General features: G+C 43.2%; 1 protein-coding gene across 3 annotated transcripts; it reads right to left on the bottom strand.

Annotated features, from left to right (window-relative positions):
• Positions 1–2,874: 2,874 nt before the first annotated feature.
• C6H5orf24 (chromosome 6 C5orf24 homolog) lies at positions 2,875–15,470 on the bottom strand. 3 transcript variants are annotated; one of them, XM_045152538.1, is made up of 3 exons: positions 15,335–15,469; positions 14,758–15,142; positions 2,875–7,158 (listed from the first exon to the last, which is right to left on the bottom strand). In XM_045152538.1, the coding sequence occupies exon 3, from the start codon at positions 7,153–7,155 to the stop codon at positions 6,586–6,588; it is 570 nt and encodes a 189-aa protein (XP_045008473.1). In that variant the 5' UTR covers positions 7,156–7,158; positions 14,758–15,142; positions 15,335–15,469; the 3' UTR covers positions 2,875–6,585. The 3 variants fall into 3 exon arrangements, with proteins under 3 accessions (XP_045008473.1, XP_045008474.1, XP_045008472.1); XM_045152539.1 differs by having other exon boundaries at positions 14,769–15,142; positions 15,335–15,468; XM_045152537.1 differs by lacking the exon at positions 14,758–15,142 and having other exon boundaries at positions 15,335–15,470.
• Between the last annotated feature and the right edge of the window lie 6,051 nt (positions 15,471–21,521).

Below are 21,521 nucleotides of genomic sequence, written 5' to 3'. Positions count from 1 at the left end.
CACATAAAAGCAGATACACAAAGTGAGAGTGCATGGAATGTGCAAGAGTGCCCGGGGTTCAATCCCTAACACCAAGAAAGCAGAGCAAAGCAAAGCAAAGCAAAAAACTCAGGCAAATGATTATGAAGGCGCAGTCCCAAGCCATGGTGTTTCTGGGAGGTGGAGGAACCGTCAGGAGGCAGAGCCTGTAGTGAGGAAGTTGGGTTGCTAGGATGGGCCCTTGAAGGGGACACTGGGACCTTGGCACTGGCCTATTTGTTCGCCTGTTTACAGTATGCTCATGTGCTTTAGTGCTTGCTTGTCCCTGCTGAAATGTTACTCTGTGAAAACTGGGACTTACCTTGTTGATCAGGGCTTCCCCAGCGCCAGAGAGGCTTAACATGTAGACAAAGGAAGAAATTAAGGCTGTTCTCTCAGCCTCTCTCTATTCTACTGGCCTTGTGCTGGCATCATTCCTGGGCAGGGGCTCTCCAGGCAGGAACGGCTGGCTGCAGGCAGCTGCAAGTTTCCATGTCCGTGGTATAAGGTCACAGAGGCAGGCACCTAGGACTGTGCCAGAGATCAGGAAACCTAAGGCAGAGCCAATCCTTAACTCCAGGCCCTGAGATCATTGTGGTGTTTTGTTTTGGTTTGGTTTGGTTTTTTAGAGGTAGGGTCTCACTCTAGCCCAGGCTGACCTGGAATTCACTATGTAGTCTCAGGGTGGCCTTGAACTCAAGGGGATCCTCCTATCTCTGCCTCCCAAGTGCTGGGATTAAAGGCATGCCCAGGGATGGTTTGTTTTTGACTGTCAACTTGATTGGCTCTAGAATCACTTAGGTTACAAAGCTCTGGACATGACTCCTTGCGCTGCTTTTGTCGAATGTTTTGTCACAGCAGTAAGAAAAGTAACTAAAGCTGGGTGTGGTGGCACACGCCTTTAATCCCAGCACTGGGGAGGCAGAGATAGGAGGATCCCCGTGAGTTCAAGGCCACCCTGAGAGACTACACAGTGAATTCCAGGTCAGCCTGAGCTGGAGACCCTACCTCGAAAAAAAAAAAAAAAGTAGCTAAAACAAAAATTGGTATGAAGTGGGGCCATTGCTATATATAGTGGAAGGGGGAGGATGACAAGAAAGTAATGTGAGATTATGATCAAAATACATCTTGTAGCTGTATTAAAATGTAAAAAGGAGAAAAAAAAGGAGCAAAGCGAGGTGGTGCATGCCTTTAATCCCAGCACTCAAGAGACAGAAGTAGAAAGATCATTATGAGTTCAAGGTCACCCTGAGCTAGAGTGACACCCTACCTCAGAAAACAAACAAAAAAAGCTGGATGTGCCTGTGCACACCATTAACAACAGCACTGAAGGAGGGGGAGACAGGAAACACTGGAGCCTCAAGTCCTCCTACAGCCCCTGAACTCCTGTGCATGGCTTGCACATATGCACACGTACATACACCAAGCTAACACCACACACACACAAATATTAATCTGGCTGGGCATATTAACACGTAAGAGGTGAAGGCAGAAGTATTAAGAGTTCAAGGACAAGACTGGAGAAATGGCTCAGCAGTTAAGGCACTTGTCTGCAAAGCCTAATGACCTGGGTTCAATTTCCCCAGTACCTACATAAAGCCAGATGTACAATGTGGCATATGCATCTGGAGTTCATTTACAACAGCTGGAGGCCCTGGCACACCCATGCTCTTTGTGTCTCTCTCTCTCTCTGCATGCAAATATATAAATAAAATATTTATCATTTTTTGAGAGATGGAGAATGAGTGCATCAGGGCTTCCTGCTGTTGCAAAGGAACTCCTGATGCATGCATCACTTTGAGCATCTGGCTTTATGTGGGTACTGAGGAACCACACCCAGGTTGTCAGGCTTTGCAAGCAAGTGCCTTTATAACCACTGATCCACCCAGCTCTTTTCAATTAAAAACAAAATTACAAGCCAGGCACAGTGGCACACACCTTTAATCCCAGCACTTGGGAGGCAGAGGTAGGAGGATCACGATGAGTTCAGGCCACCCTGAGACTACATAGTGAGTTTCAGGTCAGCCTGGGATAGAGTGAAACCCTACCTTGAAAAACCAATACATACATACATACATACATACATACATACATACATTACATACATATTTGCATGTGTATTTGGGAAAGGAGGGGGTATGTACATAGAGGGCATGCCAGGGCTTCTTGCCACTGCAAACAAACACCACATGCTTGTGCCACTTTTTGCATCCAGCTTATGTGGGTAGCTCAGAAATTGAATCTAGGCTGACAGGCTTTGCAATCAAGTGCTTTTAACCCCCGAGTCATCTTCCCAGCCCCTCCTTTTTAATTTTTATTTATTTCCACGTATGTGTCTGTATGCCAGTGTTTCTCGCCATTGCAAACAAATGTTTACCCAGCGTTAGGTGAATGAGTGGGGAATTGAATCAGTCTAGCAGGCTTTTCAAGTAAGCACCTGTAACCACTGAGCTTCTCCCCAGCATCTATTCTGATAGGTCTTTTTTATTTTTTATTTTATTTTTTTGAGGTAGGATTAAAGATGTGCAACACCACACCTGACCAGGATTTATTTATTTGTTTATTTCTCTCTCAACGTAGGGTCTCACTCCCTCCGGAAGACTGATCGGAAACTCACTCTGTAGTACCAGGCTGCCCTTGAGCTCACAGAGATCATCCTATCTCTGCCTCCCAAGTGCTGGGAATAAAGGTGTATGCCACCATGCCCAACAAATATAGCTACTTTAAGAGAAAAAAAAGAATAAATTTCAGAACATAAAATTTCAAGAAAAATATACAAACAAATCATGAAGTTTACTATGTAACATGTCCTACTTGAAGAATACTACACTAAAAAATAAAGTAGTAAACATACAGTTGGTTTTAAAGTAGTTACTTTATTAATAAATATACATCCATATGATGATGTAGATACAAATCATGAACACTACTCCATTCCCATACACATAATTGCACATGAGTAGCTCAAGTTCATGGACATTAAAACATACACAGTATCTATTCAGACTTTTTACAGCAGAGGACAACGTGCTTATTATCATTATAATTGGTAATTACTTGTTCCATAATTTTCTGTGGAAAATAGGAACTGTAAAAACTTAAAAGATCAAAGTGGCCTAATTAACACACACTTGATGTATAGCATATATTTTCCAAAAATTAAATACACTGTATGTGAGAGCATAGATTTATCTACTTGGGAGGAAAAGGTAGGGGAAAGCAAAGGAAAGATTTAGATACATCCTAGAGTTTAAGAGCAAACAGTTATGCTATAATAAAAACAAAATCATAAAGCATCAAAACCTTTTATGTTCAAGAACTGTTGTGATACATTTCATTATAAAGGGATCATAAAACTTCACTGCATATGCAGACAGTGGACTGACAGAGTAGCAGTTCTCAATACCCCCTACTTAAAGCTTCTTGAAATACCAAGAAGTTTATTGTTGAAACTCACACATTTATCATTCTTATGTTGGACAAGTCACCTCAGCAAAATCAATGAATCCAGATTTTTTCCTCCTTACTTCAAAGAAGCTTTATTCTTATTTCATGAAAATATAGATATAATTCACACAAACATTAGTTTGGAATGAATAAATACTACTTTGACAGATGTTTCTTTTAAAAAGTAAATAGAAAATAGAAACAATTTTTAGTCTAATTGAAACACTGATTTAAAAAGTATCCCAAATATTAAAAATTAAGCCAGACACTACTTATTTTCTTTCAATACACTGTGCCAGTATATTTTTTAATATCCAGTGCAAAGCTCCAAAGATAGTATCAAAATCATCCCATACTAAAGATTAGTTAGGCAAGGTTATTAGATCTGTCACAAAATGAAAATTCATCTTTATTAGCTCATTTGTTATAACAATAAATAAGGCATATTAAAATATTTTTAAGAAAAAAGTAAAACAAACTTACTTGAATAGCAGATCATTTTCTGACCAACAGTTTTAATAAGAATAGTGAAACCTATTTTATGAAGAACAGAATCACACAGTATAAAATTAGCAATTTACCTTTTAAGGAACAATTGGGAGAAAAGGCCAGTTTTCTCCAACTGATTATACTGAAAGATAGGACTGTTTATCATGCTATTTCAGTGTTTATCATGACAAAAGACAGTGTTACAAAAGATGCACAATGTAGTCTCTTTTTAGACTATAGAAGTAAAAATAATTTTGTATTTTAAGACCTCATTCATGTTATTACTTATGTCTTTCTCTTCAGCATGGCACCGGTAAACTGTTCACAAGGAGAAAAGTAAGTGGAATCAGGAGCTGTTCATCAGTGTGCAGATCTAATATTCCAGGTAACTGCTCACATGAACATTAAATCTGGCTTTCTAAGTGATGTTAGCCATTCACAACTATAGGTAACCATTTACCCCCTTTTTTCCTGGGACAAAGCTCCTGATAATGAACACTGTTATGAACATACCTCTTCCTTAAGTTGAGTTCACTATGTCATAAACATGTATACAAAATTTATTTTACAATAATACACCTGCTTTATTTTCTGACACACAGCACAGCACCACTGAGTAGGTAAATGTGCTGGAAGTTGGAGGGGAAAGGAATGAATGTAGGAAAAAATGGACGGTATGTTTAAGAAAATCAGGAATTAAATCCACTGAAAGGATAATGGATTTACTATAAAAAACCACCACATGCACCCAAATCCTTGACACTGATGGACATCATTCTATGGTAGAGTAGTGAATAGTTAATTAACTAGCTTGAAAGATGCCAAAGCAGCCAACTGCTGAGCCTCTCGAGAAACAGCTGGATGGCAATTAAAGAAGAAAGCGAGTGGATGAACGCATGGACAAAGATGCAAGCATTTGTGTGTGTCAGAAGTTATACTGCTCTGAGTAAATTATTATAAGTTTAAAGTCTAAGCTTCTGCAAGAAGAAATTCTTGCAGCAATTTAGCTGCCAGAATGTTACAATTGGTTATGTCGTCAGTCAGCCAACATTGTTCGCTGTGGTTTGTGCAAAGCTGATGTTGAGGTCCCTGTCTTAGATGCAGTGCACACAGTCCCCACATACAACGCAACAGCTCTTACTGTAGAGCAGCCTAAGTCCAGATCACTGTGTCAGCATCACTGCAACACCTGAAGGCTTGCTGCTGCTTTCCTGATAAAGAAGTATGAAACATGACATCCAGTTGCAATCAGTTTGTATTAACTGAGAGCAAGACCAACCAACACAACACATGCCCTTTTCAAATGTGAATTACTTTAAAAGTTTGTGGGTCTTGCAAATCTGTATTTTAATCTCAAAGGCAATAAAATCCCAAGTACAAACATAATTTTTAAAGTTCAGTGAAATAGTTTTCAAATTTGAAGTTAATATTAGAACTCAGGGTAAATAAAATGCCTATTAACAAGGAGTATTTCAGAACAGGAGATGTTTCTCTGTCTCTAACTACACCTATGTGTGCAGTATCTTTTCTCTTTTCTATCTTATTTCTAAAGCAAACATCATTGGGGAAATTTTTCCTTTGGATGATGTGGTCTCACTAGAGCCACAACATGATTGTTAATTAGAGTAATCAATGTTCTTTTTATAGGTTTTATGCCTACATGGATACTATATTTAATATTTGAGTTCTGACAGTCAGGAAACTATTTTCTGTTTATACCAGTTTTATAGTCTACCACTCAATTTGTGTCCTTTGGGAGATATAAACATGAAAACACAGTAAGTGCTAATGCAATGTGACAATTTCTCAGAAAAACAAACAAAAAAAATTCTAAATAAATGAGCAATACTAATGTGTTTTTAAATATAATACTTCGAAACTAAGTATAAGAAAGGCAAAATAGTGAGTATAGTTACATGCAGACTTAAGGTTTCTTTTTCTAGTATACTAAATGTGCAGTTTTTATAAAATATTTTTAAGGTTTTTTTGTAAATATGAATTGTAGTGTTTGGTATATACGCTCTTAGGCAACTAAAAATACATAACCTATTACTGCTGGAAGGAAAGTATTAAAAAATTCTTTCAGGAATAATGGTTAAATCAACTAATGCTAATAATGTAAATTAATAAATAAGAAGCTATTTAAACTTAGAATACTAAAAGCAAGTTTTAAATTCCAAAGCACACTTCAGGGAAATTGTTAGGAAAACTCACATAGCTGTCACCTCAAGTAACCTTACTTACTAGCTTGCTCTTTTTCTCCACCAGTGAAAATACCTTGGAAAATAACCGTATCACCTTGTAGGTTTACCTCACAAACTTAGATGTGGAACAGTCTCAGTGGCTTAGCACACAAAGCATCTATTTAGAATGGCCCCGAAGTACTAATGAAAAACAAGACACACCCAGGACTCTAAAGGGAAAGCAAAAGGACTTACTGGGCAGAAGTGAACGTGTGTGCAGACTAACACAGCCCCGCTCATGCTGAGCACATCTTCTCAGCAAAAGCAGGGGGAAAATCAAACAGAAAATTGTTTTTGGAAAATCCAGGCAGTAAAATTTGTCAAATTAAACCAAGAAGCTTTGGGCTTGTTCACAATCTCCCACCATGGCCCTCCTTCCCTCCCTCCATCATTCACTGGGGGGCTTGACTTCAGTGCTGGTCTCCTGTACCCCATGCACAGCTCTGCTGTGCATCATGGGGTAAGGGAAAGCAGCAGTACCACAGCCATAGCCGAGATCGGCGAGGCGGGACAGGGCTTTAATGCTACCTGGAGGTCTCCCTGGGCTGACTTTGTATCCTGCTGCTTTAGTTGTACCCAAAGGTCTGCCTGGACTTGTTTTAAATCCAGCTGCTTTGGTGGTTCCCAGGGGTCTGCCTGTGCTGGTCCGGTATCCTGCTGACTTGGTGGTTCCCGAGGGCCGGCCACGCTTACCAGATCGGCTGAGATTTTTCTTTTTCTTGAGTTCATCCTTTATCTCTATGTTTCTGCCACTCGTAGTCTGCAAGTGTGGCTCAGTTAGCGGGTCTGGCCTCTGACATACCATTGGCTTGTGGCTGACTGTGTGGCTGTACTTGCTCTGCTGGGAGGAATAGATGTCAAACTGATCAGCGGCAGCTCTCATGGCATCTTCACTGAGGCAGGAAGGCTTGCCAGGCCCACAGAATGCTGGATTACTGCTGGCAACCGGGTGCATCATTTTCTACCGAAAATAAAGACAAATACTTATCTGTATAACAGGATTCAATGGGAAAATTATCTTCTAACAATGTTACTTAGATAGTCCAATATTGGGCCACCAGGCAGAGATCCAGACCACTTACAAAAACACAAGAGTGGGCTGGAGAAAGGACTCAGTGGTTAAGGTACTTGCCTGCAAAGCCTAACAACCTGGGTTCATTACCCCAGTGCCCATGTAAAGCCAAATGCACAAAATGGTGCACACATCTGGAATTGTCTGCAATGGCTAAATACCCTGGTGTGGCCCCCCCACAGCCCCTCTCTCTGCATGCAAATAAATTTTTAAGTTTTTTTGTTTGTTTGTTTTTCGAGGTAGGGTCTCACTCTAGCTCAGGATGACCTGGAATTCACTCTGTAGTCTCAGGGTGGCCTTCAACTCACGGCAATCCTCCTACCTCTGCCTCCCGAGTGAGTGCTGGGATTAAAGGCATGCACCACCATGCCCGGATAGTTTTTTTTTTTGTTTTGTTTTGTTTTTTAATGCAAGAGTGACAGCAAGAGCAAGAGCAAGAGAGAGAGAGAAGTGGCACACTAGGACCTAAAACCACTGCAATCAAACTCGACACATGTACCACCTTGTGTGCATGTGCAACCTTACAAACTTGCATCAATTTGTGCGTCCTGGAGAATCAAACATGGGTTCTGAGGCTTTGTAGGCAAGTGCCTTAACCACTAAGCCATCTCTCCAGCACAAATGAAATATTTAAAAATAAATAAGAGAAACAAAGAAGGCAGGCACAGTGACACATACCTTTAATCCCAGCACTAGGGAAGCAGAGGTAGGAGAATCACCATGAGTTCAAGGACACCCCAAGAACACAGAGTGAATTCCAGGTCAGCCTGGGCTACAGTGAGACCCTACCTTGAAAAACCAACGAAATAAAAGAAGAACAAAAAGAAAGAAACACAGATCACCAGTGCAGTGCAGCTCTCAACCTGAAATAAAACAGGCCTCTTTGGGGAGAAACCCAGAAAACTGAGGAAGTAAATAAAACCTAAGAGGCTCAGGAAACTCCTGAAAGTTACCAGATTCACAAGTCCTGCCCATCCTCCCCCAAAATCAGCAAACTACTACTAGGAAGAGGAGACTCTCCCAAAGTCCTCCCAGGTCATATAAAAGCAACTCTGCATTAGGAAAGTTCTCTGATGCTGGTACATTTCAGGAATCTGTGCTCCAGTAAGCAATCCCAATAAACTCCAGACTTGGGTGGAATTGTTGCTTTGGACTATTATCTGGTGTAAACCGAGGTTGCTCGTGTCTCCCCAGGAAATGTCACACAAGTAGAATCAAAGGTCCAGAATCCCAGTATGGTGGTACACACTTTCAGTCCCAGCACTGGGGAGGCTGAGGTAGTTAGACAGCAAGTTGAGGCTAGCGTGGAGCTACAGATGAATTCCAGGTCAGCCTGGGCTAGTGTGAAACCCTGCCTCAGGGCAAAAAAAAAATTAAAATAAACCAGAATATTAACAACACCCCAACTAGCCACCATAAACAACCATATTATTCACACACACAGAAAGTGAGGGCTTTGTAGACTACAGTATAGTTAAGAAACATTTGCCTGTACCCTTCATATATAGAAAACAAGACTTCAGTTATTAAAATAGTTACTCTCAGAGATCACAAATAGGTAATTGGCACTCGGGAGGCAGAGGTAGGAGGATTGCCCTGAGTTCAAGGCCACCCTGAGATGACAGAGTTAATTCCAGGTCAGCCTGGACCAGGGTGACACCCTACCTTGAAAAAAAAAAAAAATAGGTAATTGGTGTAAACCAAAACCACTGTGTACTTATTTCCGTTTTTAAAAGCAAAGGAAATAATGAAGTCAGAGAAGTCAATTCTATTGAATTACTCAATATTTGCTGAAAATCAAGATAATAGAGTTATTGGGTAGCAAGCTTAAAATCTTAACTATGAAGTAAAAATATCTACAATGTGGGTTGGAGATGGCTTAGTGGTTAAGGCACTTGCCTATAAAGCCAAAGGACCCAGGTTTGATTCCCCAGGACCCATGTAAGCCAGCTGCACAAAGTGACACATGCATCTGGAGTTTGTTTGTAGTGGCTAGAGGCCCTGACACACCCATTCTCTCTCTCTCAAATAAATAAATAGATAATTTAAAATATATCTGCAATGTGAAGCTACTTGTTTACATCAAGAGCTACATAGATTTGAACAAGTTAAACACATATATCAAAAGGGAACCTAGGCTGGAGAGATGGCTTAGTGGTTAAGCGCTTGCCTGTGAAGCCTAAGGACCCCGGTTCGAGGCTCAGTTCCCCAGGTCCCACGTTAGCCAGATGCACAAGGGGGCGCACGCGTCTGGAGCTCGTTTGCAGAGGCTGGAAGCCCTGGCGCGCCCATTCTCTCTCTCTCCCTCTATCTTTCTTTCTCTCTGTGTCTATCGCTCTCAAATAAATAAATTTTTTTTTAAAAAAAAAGGGAACCTGCCGGAGTGGGGACACACGCCTTTAATCACAGCACTTGGAAGGCTGGGGTAGGAGGACCACTGTGAGTTCAAGGCCAACCTGAGATTACAGAGTGAGTTCCAGCCTGGACTACAACAAGACCCTACCTTGAAACAAAAAAAAAAGAAAAAAAAAAAAAGGAATGACTTTTCACTGACTTCCCACAAGTGTAAGGAGAATGAAGCTTCTATTATTATTATTTTGGCTTTTTTGAAGTAGGGTCTCACTCTAGCCCAGGCTGAGATGGAATTCACTATGTTGTCTCAGGGTGGCCTTAAACTCACAGTGACCCACCTATCTCTGCTTTACAAGTGCTGGAATTAAAGGTGTGTACCTCCATACCAAGCAGGAACTCACTCTGTAGTCCCAGGGGAAAATCCTGTCACATACTCAATCCACATTTAAAAACACATATCATTGAAAATTACACCTGGAAGCCAGACATGGTGGCACACACCTTTAATCCCAGCACTCGAGGAAGAGGTAGGTGGATCGCCCTGAGTTTAAGGCCACCCTGAGAATACAGAGTGAATTCCAGGTCAACCTGAGCTAGAGTGAGACACTACCTCAAAAAAAAAAAAAAAAAAAAAGAGAGAGAGCCGGGCGTGGTGGCATACGCCTTTAATCCCAGCACTTGGAAGGCAGAGGTAGGACTGCCGTGAGTTCAAGGCTACCCTGAGACTACATAGTGAATTCAAGGTCAGCCTGGGCCAAAGTGAGATCCTACCTCGAAAAACCAAAAAAAGAGAGAGAGAGGGAAGGGGGAAGGGAGAGAAAAGAAAAGAGAATTAAACTTGAGCAGCTGGGGAATTGGCTCAGCAGTTAAAGGCACTTGCTTGCAAAGACTGCTGGCATGGGTTCAATTCCCCAGCCAACCAAGGAAAGCCAGACAGGTTTTCATGGGCAGCTGCAAGAGACCTTGGCATGTGTGCATGCACACACATGCAAGTAAATAAAAATATCTAGGCCGGGCGTGGTGGTGCACACCTTTAATCCCAGCACTCAGGAGGCAGAGGTAGGAGGATCACCATGAGTTCAAGGACACCCTGAGACTACATAGTGAATTCCAGTTCAGCCAGAGCTAGAGTGAAATCCTACCTCAGAAAAACAAAAACACAAAAAAAGAAATCTATATAATATTATAGATAGAACTTAAAAGCACTTAAGAGAAGGAAAAAGAAAAGAGAGTACAGAGAGCTCCTGCTCGAGAAGGCAGGAGCAGATAAAGCCCCGATTCCTCTCTTTTAGAGTAAGAATATTTATTTTGGCCAGGTGTGGTATCACACACCTTTAATCTCAGCACTTGGGAGGCAGAGGTAGGAGGATTGCTTTGAGTTCAAGGCCTCTCTGATACTATATACCCCATTCTGGGTCAACCTGGGCTACAGCAAGACCCTACCTCGAAAAAATAAAATAAAATTAGAAGATGGAGAGATGGCTCAGCAGTTAAGGGTATCTGGCAAAACATGCTGACCAAGGTTCAATTCCCCAGCACCCATGTAATATCTGACACCAAAAAGTAATGCATGTGTCTGACATTCACTTGCAATAACAAAAGGTTCTAGCACACACAAATGTACCCAGGCAAGTACTTTTTTTCAAACTTAGACCTGTGTATTTTTTACATTATTTATCAGCCAGCAGACAGAAAAAGAGAGATGGAGAAAGAGAATATGTGTGCACCAGGAACTTTTGTCACTGAAAATGAACTCCAGACACAGGCACCATTTTGTGTATTTGGCTTGAAGTAGGTACTGGGGAACTGAACCCAGGCCATCAAGCTATGCAAGCAAGCACCTCTAACTACTGAATCATCTTTCCAACTGTGAATCTGCTTTTTTGTCTGTTTTTGTTTTTTGTTTTTCAAGGTAGTGTTTCCCTCTAGCCCAGGCTGACCTGAAATCTACTATGTAGCCTCAGGGTGGCCTCAAACTTATGGTGATCGTCCTACCTCTGCCTCCTGAGTGCTGGAATTAAAAGGTGTGCGCCACCATGCCCGGCTATAAATCCGCTTATTTTCAGTTTTTATTTATTTAAGAGAAAGAAGGCAGACTGAGAAAGAATGGGCACACCAGGGCCTCTAGCCACCTTGTGCATCTGGTTTACATGGATACTGGGTAATCATACCTGGGTCCTTAAGCTTCACAGGCAAGTACCTTAACTGCTAAGCCATCTCTCCAGCCCTTTTATTTTATTATCTCTGTTCCCCTTGGCGACAGCTGCCACTGGTACAGTATCAGAGCAAGGATGTAATTAAGGGTTTTCTCTAAGAAACAGTTACCAAATCCTAACCCCACTACCTAAGAGAAGACTTGTGTGCACATTTTTTAAAGGGGCCCATTTCCTGTTCTTTAATCTTCTCCAGGAACATATGCTTTTGGTTTGTATTATGGTAATCTATTCACTCAGCATAGTTACTAAGCACCAAGACAAAAAATGGACAAGATAAATACAATGACCTACAGAACACTTCTGAAGGGGTGGACTTTCTGTATATCCTCTATTTTCCCTTCTTGTTACTGCTATGAGGTAGAGTACTACTCAGTAACTAATGATTAACAAAGCAGATAAGACATCTACTATGTAAATATCATGTAAGTAGTTAACAAGAAAAAACTGAACAGTCTGTCCTACTTTCAGATTTCAATGAATCAGCACTATTACATCCATGCATGACTATTATATATTTATATGCAGGATGTTTATTTCCAGCATTTGCATAATTCATCAGCATTAACCCTATACTTCATAATGCCTATTTCGTTTCTACATCAAGGCTTATCAGCTCATCTTTGTTGTTACTTATTTAAAGACAGCGGCTCACAGTAGCCTGTTTGCCTGAAAAACACTATGTAACACAGGATGGCATCAATCAGCCTCCAGGTGCTGGGCTTAGAGAGTTGTGTACCTAGTGAACTAACTATTGTTTTTCTTTGACTTGTTTTTAATATTTTAATGGGGGAGGGGACACACAAGACCCATGTACCACTTTCTGCTTCTAGCTCACTTAGATGGCTTGGAAATTGAACCTGGGCTCGCAGGCTTTGCAAGCAAGCTGAGCCATCTCTCAACAGCACCAGCTTACTATTTTTTGTTTTTTCTTGGCAGTGCTGGGGATTGAACCCATGGCCTTGAATGTACTAGGCAAGTGTTCTACCACCGAATTACAATATCCTCCACCTGTATGATTTAAATACTAAGTTTGTCCCCAACTAGCTCTCCTTGAAAGATTCTTTTCAGATGAAGTCACTAAAACTATATAGACCATATTTCTTAAGAAAGTCAGAAAGAATACTATATTTCTATATGGTGTGGGTGGAATGGAAGCTAATAGTTATAGACCACTCTTCCTTATCAAAGGTCACAGGCTGTTTTCTAGTGCTGGGAATGGATCTCAGGGCCTTGAATATACTAGACACTAAAATGCTTCAGCCAAAGTAAAGAAGCAACTACGAATTATATATGTACTTTTTTTTTTTTCTTTTTTTGGTTTTTTCAAGGTAGGGTGTCACTCTAGCTTAGGCTGACCTGGATTCCACTCTGTAGTCTCAGGGTGGCCTCGAACTCATGGCAATCCTTTTAACTCTGTCTCCCTAGTGCTGGGATTAAAGGCGTGTGGCAACATGCCCGGCACAGAAAACTTTAAGTTACTGTTCATATACACATATGTATATATAATCCTCATTATTATGAATTTGCCTCTTCCTCCGAGTGCTGGGATTAAAGGCATGTGCCATCATGCCCGGCCAAATTCCGTATTTTAAAAAATATATATCTTATTATAATTTATTTACTTGAGAAAGAGGCAGATAGAGTGAGACAGAGAGAGAATGGGTGCACCAGGGCTGTTAGCCACTGCAAACAAACGACAGATGCGTGTGCCACCTTGTGCAACTGGCTTATGTAGGTACTGAGGGATTTAACCTGGGTCCTTAAGGCTTCCCAAGCAAGTATCTTTTTTTTTTTTTTTTTTTATTTATTTGAGAGCGACAGACACAGAGAGAAAGACAGATAGAGGGAGAGAGAGAGAATGGGCACGCCAGGGCTTCCAGCCACTGCAAACGAACTCCAGACGCGTGCGCCCCCTTGTGCATCTGGCTAACGTGGGACCTGGGGAACCGAGCCTCGAACCGGGGTCCTTAGGCTTCACAGGCAAGCAGTTAACCGCTAAGCCATCTCTCCAGCCCCCAAGCAAGTATCTTAACCACTAAGCCACATCTCCAGCCCCAATTCTACATTGTGACTGTGACTAACTTCAACTTTTTGTTTGTTTTCCAAGGTAGGGTTTCACTCTAGCCCAGGCTGACCTGGAATTCATGTAGTCTCAGGCACGCCTTGAACTCACAGCAATCCTCCTACATCTGCTTCTCAAATGCTGGGATTAAAGGTGTGCACCACACGCACGGCTGACTTCGATTTTTTTTTTTGGAAGTTGTGCTAAAACTTGCTCTGCTTGAAGTTGTTTTAATGTGTGCTTTTAACTCCTAAAGTCTTTCAGTAAGCTGTTCTTTATAAAATTCCACATTCTTATCTTGACTGTGGCAGTCATTACTACCAACGCAAAAAACGTGTTTTTTTGGGGGGGGGTTGTTATTTTTTTTTTACAAGCTTCAGAAACCATGCATGAGGCTGTGTAAATAGAAATTATGTGGTCAGGGTTGGAGATGGCTCAGTGGTTAATGGCACTGGGTTACAAAGCCTGATGACAGTTTAATTCCCCGGTATCCCTGTGAAGCCAGACACAAGGTAGCAGGTACATCTGGTGTTCATCTGCAGTGGGAGGAGGCCCTGGTGTGCTCATACTCCTTCCCTCTCTCTGGTCTTTATCTCTCCTTCTCTCAAATAAATTTAAAATTATGTGATCAAGCATCACGTAATTGTCAGATTTATGTCATTATCTGGCTAACAACGAACATACAATCGTGTATGGTTTTATATTTCAAAATGTGTTTGCCACTATTTTAACCACTCAACAGGATATAACCAGGAAAAAAAAAAAAGCCACCCTGCCCCACCACGTAGAGTGTTGGGTTTTTTTGTTTGTTTGTTTGTTTTTTAATTGAAGCAGGGTCTCACTCTATCCCAGGCTGACCTGGAACTTACTCAGTAGTCCCACGCTGGCCTCGAACTCAAGATGATCGTCGTATTTCCACCTCCCCAGTGCCGGGATTAGGCACCACGACCACGCCTGATTTATGGAAAGTTTTGATCCTGGGACAGGACAAAAATAACGGCCTCCTTTGTCTTCTCTCCTCTCCTGAATTGTGCCCCACGGCACAGTTTCGCGGTTGCCAATATCCTTACTGGACCTCACACAACAAATGTCATTGCTGGGAAGTGACTATGAAATCTATCTAGCAGTATCCAGTTTGCAGAGAGGCGCCCACATTAGAAAAAGGGCTGCGAGTTCGCCCCAAGCATCCACATCCAGGGTTGCCGTTCAGGAAGCCGCTCGCCCGGCCTGACGGCTCCGGTGCCTGCGGGGAGAGCGGAAGGACGACGCTGGATTCGCAGCTCTCAAAGAAAAGAAAGGATGAGCGCTCTCCCTGCACGCCGCGGGAGGCATTCCGGCGGTGGACAGGCTGCGTCCGCGCCCCCGCGCTCGCCCCCAGCCCGTGCGCGCCCCCGCGCTCCCAAACCCCGCCGGCCCGCGCGTCCGTCCCTCCTACCTCGGCCGCTCGGAGCCCGGCCCCTCAGCGCGTCCAGGCGCTGCCCATCCGCTGGGAACCTCACGCTGGCGCCGCTCGCTCCTCGGGGCCGAGGAGGGTCCACCGCGGACGGGCAGCGAGGGCGGCGGCGAGGCAGATGCCAACACCAGGCTTCGAACGCCGCCACCGCTCACCGCGGGCCCGGGACGCAAGAGGAAGAAGAGGCCGCCACAGCCCCCGAGAGCGCGAGAGGCGGCGAGCGCGCGAGGACCACGCACGCGCACGCACGCACGCATCGCGAGAGCAGATCTCCCGCCGGCGACTAGAACGCGAGTTTGGGAGGGAAGGCCCGGAGGCTGAGTCTGCGCAGGCGTAGTGTGCGCCGGGCCTGGGCCGCGGGCTCTGCAAGGCCTACGCTTCTCTGCTTCTGGAGAGGGTACCATGGCCGCAGCTGGACTCTCACCAAATGGCAGATGAATAGTCTTCCTAACGTGGGTTTATCACTCCTGCTTTGTGGTGTTGAATCGCCTCACCCAATCTCTTAGGATACACGATTAATAATAATAAATACAGGGTTTCCATCTAGCAGTCATGTCCCAGAGACAAGCTATTAAAACAGCTGTTTATATGGGGAGATGGCTTCGCGGCTAAGGCGTTTGCCCGCAAAGCCAAAGGATACCGGTTTGGTTCTCCAGGACCCACATGAGCTAGCTGCACAAGGGGGAGAATGCATCTGGAGTTCGTTTGCAGTGGCTGGAGGACCCTGGTGTGCATAGTCTCTCGCTCACTCTCCCTCCCTCTTTCTCTCAAATTATTAAATAAATGAAATATTTTTTAAAAATTTATTAAATAGCTGTTCGTGCCGAGTCTGGTGGCGCACGTCTTTAATCCCAGCACTTGGGAGGCAGAGGTCGGAGGATCGCTGTGAGTTCAAGGCCACCCTGAGACTACATAGTGAATTCCAGGTCAGCCTGGGCTAAAGCGAGACCCTACCTTGAAAAACCAAAAACAACAACAACAAAAAAATCCAAAGATCAGATGTGACAGCCTGGTTGAGAAGGTAGGATTTTCTGACAGGTGGGATTTTATAACATGATTCTAAATATTAGTCTAATTATCACTATAATATACTAGAAATCAGGACTGATCATGCTAATATTATATATAAACGGATATACCCTATAAGGAGTCCAGTAGAACAGAAGCAATGTTCCTCACGGACACATGGCTTGATTCCTCCTAAAGGACATCCTTGAGAGAGGAGCAGAGTGATTTTGTAGATTCCCAGGGTGTCCCACTGTGAAACCTCTCCCTTGCCTGACATTAATAAGCATCATGCGGGCTGGAGAGATGGCTTAGCGGTTAAGCGCTTGCCTGTGAAGCCTAAGGACCCCGGTTCGAGGCTCGGTTCCCCAGGTCCCACGTTAGCCAGATGCACAAGGGGGAGTTCGTTTGCAGAGGCTGGAAGCCCTGGCGCGCCCATTCTCTCTCTCTCTCTCTATCTGTCTTTCTCTCTGTGTCTGTTGCTCTCAAATAAATAAATAAATAATTTTTAAAAAATTGATTTAAAAAATAAATAAATAAATAAAAAATAAATAAACATCATGCAATGCCTGCCTGTTTCCTTTGGCTTTGGACAATATTCCTCCATAATCTACACCCTCTTTCTGGTTGCAGTACTAGTGGGTATAAAGCAGTGGCTTTTGTCTACCTTGTCACTGGAGAATTTGGTCCCCTCTGAACAGGCTTCTTGGGAAAGGTGTTGGCACATATGTCAGGTCACTGCCTGAATGAGTTAGGGAGTTGTTTTATCTATGGACAGAAGAGATGCCTTCCTATATTCACTATAAGAATAAGGTCCTTTAGGCCAAGAGTGGTGGCACACGCCTTTAATCCTAGCACTCCGGAGGCAGAGGTAGGAGGATCACCATGAGTTTGAGGCCACCCTGAAACTACATAGTGAACTCCAGGTCTGTCTGGACTAAAGTGAGACCCTACCTCGAAAAAAAAACAAAAAAACAAAAAAAAAAGAGACTTCAGGACACACTGCAAGGAGGTGGCAGGCTATTCGAGCTAGATTGCTCAAGGTTTTGTTTGTTTGTTTGTTTTTGAAGGAGGGTCTTGTTGTAGCCCAGATTGACCCAGAATTCACTATGTAGTCTCAGAGTAGCCTTGAACTCACGGCGATCCTCCTACCTCTGCCTCCCAAATGCTGGGATTAAAAGCATATGCCACCATCCCCGGCTGAAGATCTTATTGTTTGTTGCCTGTGGATTTGTTCTGTTGGGTCCAGAAGAACAAGTTGGTTGCTCCAGAGTAGTGTAGGGTGGTGTTTTGATCAATAGGATTGTATTATAGAACCTGTATTCACTGCACATGTCCTTTCCCATGATGCATCTGATTTTAATTAATATGTACACCCAAGCATGCATAATCGTAAGATGCTAAATAGGGGATTTCCCCTAAAAGTTCATAGAGGACAGTTTGCCTTATTAAGGCAGGTACACCAAACCAGTCCAGGCTGGGTCAACTCTGTTTCTAGTTTCAGGATTTGTTTCCTTGGAAACTCAGTACAAGAGAGGAGTTACCAAGGAGGTGTTAGGAAGGAGTAAGCCTCTAGTGTTGTTTGAAGGTGAGGGTACTTGCAGTTCGATGCAGGTGGAGGGTCCCATGTTATTAAGTGCATTGTTACTTTAGTCGAGAGATCTTTCATACTTTATTCTATATATTTACTTATTTTTTACAAGTTCACTGCAGCAGAAAAGAGTTATAACCATGTAAAATAGAACTTCAGGGCTGGGAAATGGCTCAGAGGTTAAAGGTGCTTGCTTGCAAAGCCTACCGGTCCAGGTTCAATTCCCAGGTGACTCAACGTGAGCTGGATACAAAAAGCGGCTGAAGTAGGTGGATTGCCGCGAGTTCGAGGCCACCCTGAGACTACATAGTGAATTCCAGGTCAGCCTGAGCTAGAGTGAGACCCTACTTCAAAAAACGTGGGGGGGGCGGGAGTGGCACAAGTATCTAGCGTATGTTTGCAGTGGCAAGAGGCCCTGGTGCAGCCCCCTCTCCTACAGACACACACACACACACACACACACACACACACAAAGAGAGAGATATAAAAATTTGAAAAAGAAATAGAGTTTCCCCAGAGTTTGTGAGGCACTTTCAAGAGAGCTATTCCTGCCTAAAAGCTAGCCCAGCTACTTTGTATTAAGGAGTATCTTAATTCTCCACGCGAGTGCACACAGGCCAGCTCTTGCTTCCACAAAGTTTGGCCTCAGATTGAAGCAGTCAGCCTTCTATTAAGGTCTACCCATTGTCTTAGCTGTCTTCACTCACGTTGCACAAAGTAGGTCAAATGAGCTGGGAGTAGAAATACATGCCTGTCATCCTAGCACTGGGGTGCAGAGTCAGAGCTCTCAGCCAGACTGAGCTTCATAGCAAGACCCTGTCTCAACAAAATAAAACCAACCAACCAAACAAGTCAAATGATCTCACTTACCTCTGTGATAAAGTGCTTTATCAATTATTAATAGACAGGTGGTAGACAGGTGTCTTATGTATCACAGGCTGATCTGGAAGTCACTGTATAACAGAGGGCAACTTTGAACTTTTAAAATTATTATTATTTGAGACATAGAGAGAGTGAGGGAGAGAATGGGCATTCCAGGGCCTCCAACCACTGTAAACGAACTCCAGATGCATGCACCACCTTGTGCATCTGGCCTTACGTGGGTACTGAGGAACTGAAACCTGGGTTCTTTGGCTTTGCAGGCAAGTGCCTTAACCTCTAAGCCATCTCTTCAGCCCTGAACAATTTAAAAAAAAAAATGGGGGGGGGAAGCGGAGGGATGGCTTAGCAGTTAAGGCATTTGCCTGCAAAGCCAAAGGACCCAGGTTCAATTCCCCAGGACCCAAGTAAGCCAGATGCACAAGGTGGCGCATGTGTCTGGAGTTTGTTTGCAGTGGCTGGAGGCCCTGGTGCACCCATTCTCTCTTTCTGTCTCTCTCACTCTATCAAATAAATAAATAAACTTTAAAATTTTTTTATTTTTAATTTATTTATTTGAGAGAGAGAAAGGAGAGAAAGAGGCAGATAGAGAATGGCACTCAGGGCAAACCTCCTACCTCTGCCCCCCAAGTGCTGGGATTAAAGAATGTGCCACCATGACTGGCTATTTTTTAAAATATTTTTTAAGCTTTATTTTTATTTGAGACAGAAAGAGGGAGAGAAAGAGAGAGTGAGAATGGGTGTTCAGGGCCTCTAGCCACTGCAAACAAAGTCCAGATGCATGTGCCACTATGTGCATCTGGCTTACTTGGGACCTGGAGAATTGAACCTGGGTCCTTAGGCTTCACAGGCATGTGCCTTAACTGCTAAACCATCTCTCCAACCCTAGTTTTTATTTTTTGAGTAGGGTCTCACTCTAGCCCAGGCTGACCTGGAACTCATTCTGTAGTCTTGGGCTGGCTTTGAACTCAGTGATCCTATCTCTGCCTCCCAAGTGTCGGGATTAAAGTTGTGTGCCCACACCTGGCAACTTTGAATTTATGACCTTCCTACCTCATTAGGCTTTGCAGGCAAGCACCTTAACTGCCAAGACAGCTCTCCAGCCCCTAAAAATTTATTTATTAGAGGCTGGAGAGATTTCTCAGCAGTTAGTGTGCTTGCTTGCAGACCCTGACAACCCAGGTTTGGTTCCCCAATACCCATGTAAAGTCAGATGTACAAATTGGCACGTCCATCTGGAGTTTGTTTGCAGGGACAAGAGGTCTTGGAAGGCCCATTCTTTCTGTCTCTGTTTGCAAATAAATAGATAAAAATAATTTAAAAAATTTTATTTATCTAAAAGAAAGAGTATGTTCCCACTAGGGTCTCCTACCACTGCAAACAAACTCCAGACAAAGTGGGGCTTGTGACTCCCCACCACCTACCCAGCCATATATATATATATATATATATATATATATATATATATATATATATATATATGTATATATACACATACACACACACACACATACACACGTGTGTGTATGTATGTATGTTTGGTTTTTCAAGGTAGGGTTTCACTCTAGTCTAGGCTGGCTTGGAATTCACTCTCAATTCTCAGGGTGACCTCAAACTCATGGTAATCCTTCCTGCCTCCCAAGTGCTGGGATTAAAGGCATGCACCACTATGGCCAGCTATTTTTTTTTTTTTGGTTTTTCAAGGTAGGGTCTCACTCTACAGACTGACCTGGAATTCACTAGGTAATCTCAGGGTGGCCTCGAACTCATGGTGATCCTCCTACCCCTGCCTCCTGAGTGCTGGATTTTTTGGTTTTTTTGAAGTAGGGTCTTGCTCTAGTTCAGGCTGACCTGGAACTCATTCTGTAGTTTCAGGCTGGCCTTGAATTCATGGCAATCCTCCTGTCTCAGCCTCTTTAGTGCTAGAATTAAATGTGTGCCCACCATGCCAAGCTCTTTTTAATTTTTTTGTAACGTTTTATTTATTTATTTATTTATTTGAGAATGACAGACAGAAAGACAGATAGAGGGAGAGAGAGAGAATGGGCGCGCCAGGGCTTCCAGCCACTGCAAACGAACTCCAGACGCGTGCGCCCCCTTGTGCATCTGGCTATGTGGGACCCGGGGAACCGAGCCTCGAACCGGGGTCCTTAGGCTTCACAGGCAAGCACTTAACTGCTAAGCCATCTCTCCAGCCCTGTAACGTTTTTTGATTGTCTTTTGTTTTTCAGTGTAGGGTACCTCTGTCTCCTGAGTGCTGGGATTAAAGGCATGTGCCACCACCACTTGGCGTTTTTTCAAAGGTTTTATTGACATCTTTCACATAGACAATCACCATGATTGAAGTCCCCTCCCCCCACTCTTCTTAGCCCCTCACTGAATCCCATCTAACTAGTCTCTCTTCTATTTTATTTTGTTTTTGTGAGGTAGAGTCTCACTCTAGTCCAGACTTGGAACTCACTCTGAGGTCTCCTGGCCTCAAACTCATGGCGATCCTCCTACTTCTGCCTCTCAAGTGCTGGGATTAAAGGCGTGCACCACCACACCTGGCTTTCTCTTCTATTTTTTTTTTAATTTTCTTTTTATTTATTTGAGAGAGTGAGAGAGAAAGAAGCAGAGAGAGAGAGAGAGAATGGGTGCACCAGAGCCTCCACCAACTGCAAACGAACTCCAGGCGCGTGCACCACCTTGTAC

This window comes from Jaculus jaculus, chromosome 6 (assembly GCF_020740685.1).
Source record: "Jaculus jaculus isolate mJacJac1 chromosome 6, mJacJac1.mat.Y.cur, whole genome shotgun sequence".
Taxonomy (NCBI): Eukaryota; Metazoa; Chordata; class Mammalia; order Rodentia; family Dipodidae; genus Jaculus; species Jaculus jaculus.
Note: the sequence above shows the minus strand (reverse complement) of the source record. Positions and strands in the feature narration are given on the sequence as shown.